At 44.2% G+C, this 3,533-nt stretch overlaps 1 protein-coding gene across 1 annotated transcript in view; it reads right to left on the reverse strand.

Moving 5' to 3' along the window:
- Window positions 1-3,533, reverse strand: part of RPTOR (regulatory associated protein of MTOR complex 1) — a 425,613-nt gene that overhangs the window by 78,306 nt on the left and 343,774 nt on the right. Inside the window, 1 exon segment of the mRNA XM_023729162.1 lies at window positions 471-536. Coding sequence (XP_023584930.1) covers window positions 471-536 — 66 coding nt within the window.

Raw genomic sequence — 3,533 nt, forward strand, 5'->3', positions numbered from 1 at the left:
AGATCTTCCCGCAAAGGACCTGGGTGGTGCAAACGGTTTGCACTTGGCTGGTAACCCAAAGGTTGGTGGTTCGAACCCACCCAGAGGCACTGAGCAAGAAAGGCCTGGCAATCTGCTTCCGTAAAGATTACAGCCAAGAAAACCCTATGGAGCAGTTCTGCTCTGTAACACATGGGGCCTCCTAAGTCACAAATCAACACCAAGAACAAAGTCAACAACAAATCCACCCCGCAAATTCCTGGCTAAGTGAGGGTCCGGACTGCCACTGAGCACACCCTGTCCTTGGCATCATCAAGTGCTGGGGTGCCCTGGTGATCCCCACTTTCTGTTCTGTTTCACAAGACATTCAGAACAAAGGTTCCTTCTGATCTCCAAGCACGGTAGCTTGGAGCTACACCCCCTCCCCCCTGAAATGTGCTTGTGATGTCACAGGAATGGCCGGGGTGCCTGAGGGCGGCCGCTCCACTCACCTGCCCCGTGTTATAGCTGTTGACAATCACAGCCAGGATGAAGGCCGTCATGGTCCGATGCTCGGCCTGGAAAGAAAACACCATCCTTAGTTTTGCGACGCCCATGGTGGAGACGCAGCATTCCCAAAGCCCAACAAAGTTCTTTCCGAATCTTCATGATCAGCCTGACGCATAATTAAAGGAACGAGAACCGGCTTCATTGCTGTCTTTTGATTTCAGTCTACAGAAGAGAATGGGCTTCTTGCAAAGGGCCTGGCAGCTTTGGGTTTGACTCTCAGAGCAAACAGGCTGTTCCTGTGAAATGCTAACTAGGACCGCGACAGACATGGGGCGATTTTCTTCTATCATAAGGCCGTTTGTGTTTATCAATATAAAGTTCCTGACCACACCACCCCTCTTCCTGGCCCAATTCTATTTAAATCCATTGCCTGCGAGTCAAGCACGTTTATGGTAAAACGAATGAATTTCGCATTCTGACTTTGCGTCGTTTTTTTCTGGTCTTCTACGGGATTCATCAGTTTTCATTATTCCCTTTCCTCTGTGGTCTGCTGATTCGAAAATCATACCGCTTATTTTTAACCCTTAATGGTGCCTTACTTTTTTTGCAGGCACCCTGTGCAGAGTCTCGAGTTCATCGCTCTCTGCACACCCCTGGGATTAAGGCAGGCCCGCAGGGGGCCTGAATTCCTCCCGCATGGTAACCCCTCAAGTCGGTGATTATTGTTATTATTTATTCTTACAGTTGACGCCTTTTTAGACATGCCAACATGTCCACCAATTTCCTTACTCCTCCTTGCTTCCTGCACCCTGCTTTTCCCTCTGGGGTGAACTTTCTCCTCATTGAAATGCAGCCCTTATAGCTACCCTCTGTGGGGGTCTGAAGTGCCAAGCTGTTAGTCTCTGTCAGAAGACGTATTCACGCCACCTTCGTTCTTCAGTGATAATTCAGCTGGGTATAGAATTCTTGGCTGACTGTCATTTCCCTCCTGCACTTTGAAGGCCTCTCACTGTCTTCAGCTGTCTGTGGTTGCTGATAAGAAGTCTGCTCTCTGTGTAATTGTTATTCACTCCTTTGCAAACGATCTTTCTTTTCTTTCTGGTTACTTTTAAGCTTTTTCTCTGTCATTGATGTTCTCTACTTTCATCATGATGTGCCCGAGTGGGTTTGTTTTTACCTAACCTTCTTCAGATTCACTGTGCTTTTTAAATCTGAAAAGTCACTCTTTCTTCAAATCTAGAAAGTTCCAAGTCACTATCTCTTCAAATATTGCTTCTCCTCTTCTCATTCTGGAACTCCTGTTACATTTAGTAAACTTTCTCACTCTCTCCTCTAAGTCTCTTAACCTCTCATATCTTCTATTTGCCTCCTTCCAGGTGATTTCTTCATGGATTCTCTCATCGGCTGTGTCTATTCTGAAGTTTAATTCATCTACTGAGTTTTTAATCACAGTAACTATGTCTCCCATTACAGGTTTTTTTTTTTTCTTTCCAAATCTGCCTATTTATTAAAAAAGACCCTACCTATTTAATAATTTTGGGGAATGCATAAAAAAAGAATCACAGAATATTTTGTTATAACAGGCACAAAAGTGTTTCCTGAAGAAATAGAAAAAGTCTATTATTTGATAGAATAAAACAATTTGTTTTTATTTGTCATTTCGAACATACTTATATTGATTTTATAATCTCTTTCAGATAACCCTTCCTGGAGGTTCACTGGTTGTGGACAGGTAAGCAGGGATGAAGGAGCTCTGGTGGCACAATGGTTAAGCGCTCAGCTGTTAACTAAAAGGTTGGCAGTTCGAACTCACCCAATAGCTCCGTGAGAGAAAGACCTGGTGATCTGCTCCTGTAAAAATTACAGCCTAAGGAACCCTATGGGGCAGTTCTACTCTGTCACATGAGGTTGCCATGAGTCAAAATTGACTTGACGGCACCCAACAACACAACAAGCAGGGCTGTGCTTTTGGTGTGAGTCCCTGGGTCCTGAGGTGTATGGCTGCATAAGTGTCCCTTGCACGAAGGTTTTCAATTTGCGTCTTCCAGGGGTCTAGGGGGTTCGAGGACCCTGGACTAGTCTTTAGGTTACGTCCTTGACTTCCACTCTCACACACACTGGTATATCCAGCACAGGGACCCTCAGGGACGCCAGGATACCGGCGCTGCTCCTCACCGAGGCTCTCTCTAATTTCTCTCTTCATTTGTTGGCACCTGGGGATTTCCTTCTCTTTCCTTCAAATTTCACCATGTCCTCAAAATTTCCGTGTGTTTGTAGCTAAAGTGGGGCCCGCTCTTGCCAGCTTAGCCCATCAGTCCGCTGTAATTGCTAGTTTAGCATCCTTTCTCATTTGTTTGATTTGTATTCTTGCTTCTCTGGACAACAGGGAAGTGATTATTTCGAAAACTGATACAAAGTGCCTAACTTTAACCGCCTATGATGATGTTTAAAAAAACACGTTAAAACACACGAGTACTATTTACCTTTTATATAACAGCCCTGTTCACACTATCTTCGGCTTTTCTTTTTTATCATTTATTTTGGAAAACCAACTAGGGGGTGAAATTATACACAAAAGTCCCTTTACACAACCAAGGCCGCCTCAGGTTATGTGAATGAGCTGTCATACTTGATTAAACTTCCTGGTAAAATTAGGTTATATTACGGGAGAATTTTGCATATCTACTTTGCTCTCATTACTATGCCAGGAAGTAGTGAATAACGAAGTTAATTATAAAACATGTATAGAAAGTTATCATATATGCTAGTCACGAATCACTAGGCGTTAAACAATTGGATACAATAAGGTATGTTTAAAATTTAAACTTTCAAACGACTCCTTCCTTCCTTTGTTCCTTCCTTCCTTGCTCCTGATTCATAAGGCACGTCAACACCTCGTCACGTCCCAGGACTTCATAGGAACGTGACTGACCGTATTATGGATGTCCGAGTTTTCCTTAACCTCACCCAACGGACACAATGCTAGGAGAGCAGGTGTCGCCACATCGCACAGCCATGCCGTGAGAACAGACTGACACAAACACAACAAAACAAAACCCTCCTGC

This window comes from Trichechus manatus, unplaced genomic scaffold (assembly GCF_000243295.1).
Source record: "Trichechus manatus latirostris isolate Lorelei unplaced genomic scaffold, TriManLat1.0 scaffold00028, whole genome shotgun sequence".
Taxonomy (NCBI): Eukaryota; Metazoa; Chordata; class Mammalia; order Sirenia; family Trichechidae; genus Trichechus; species Trichechus manatus.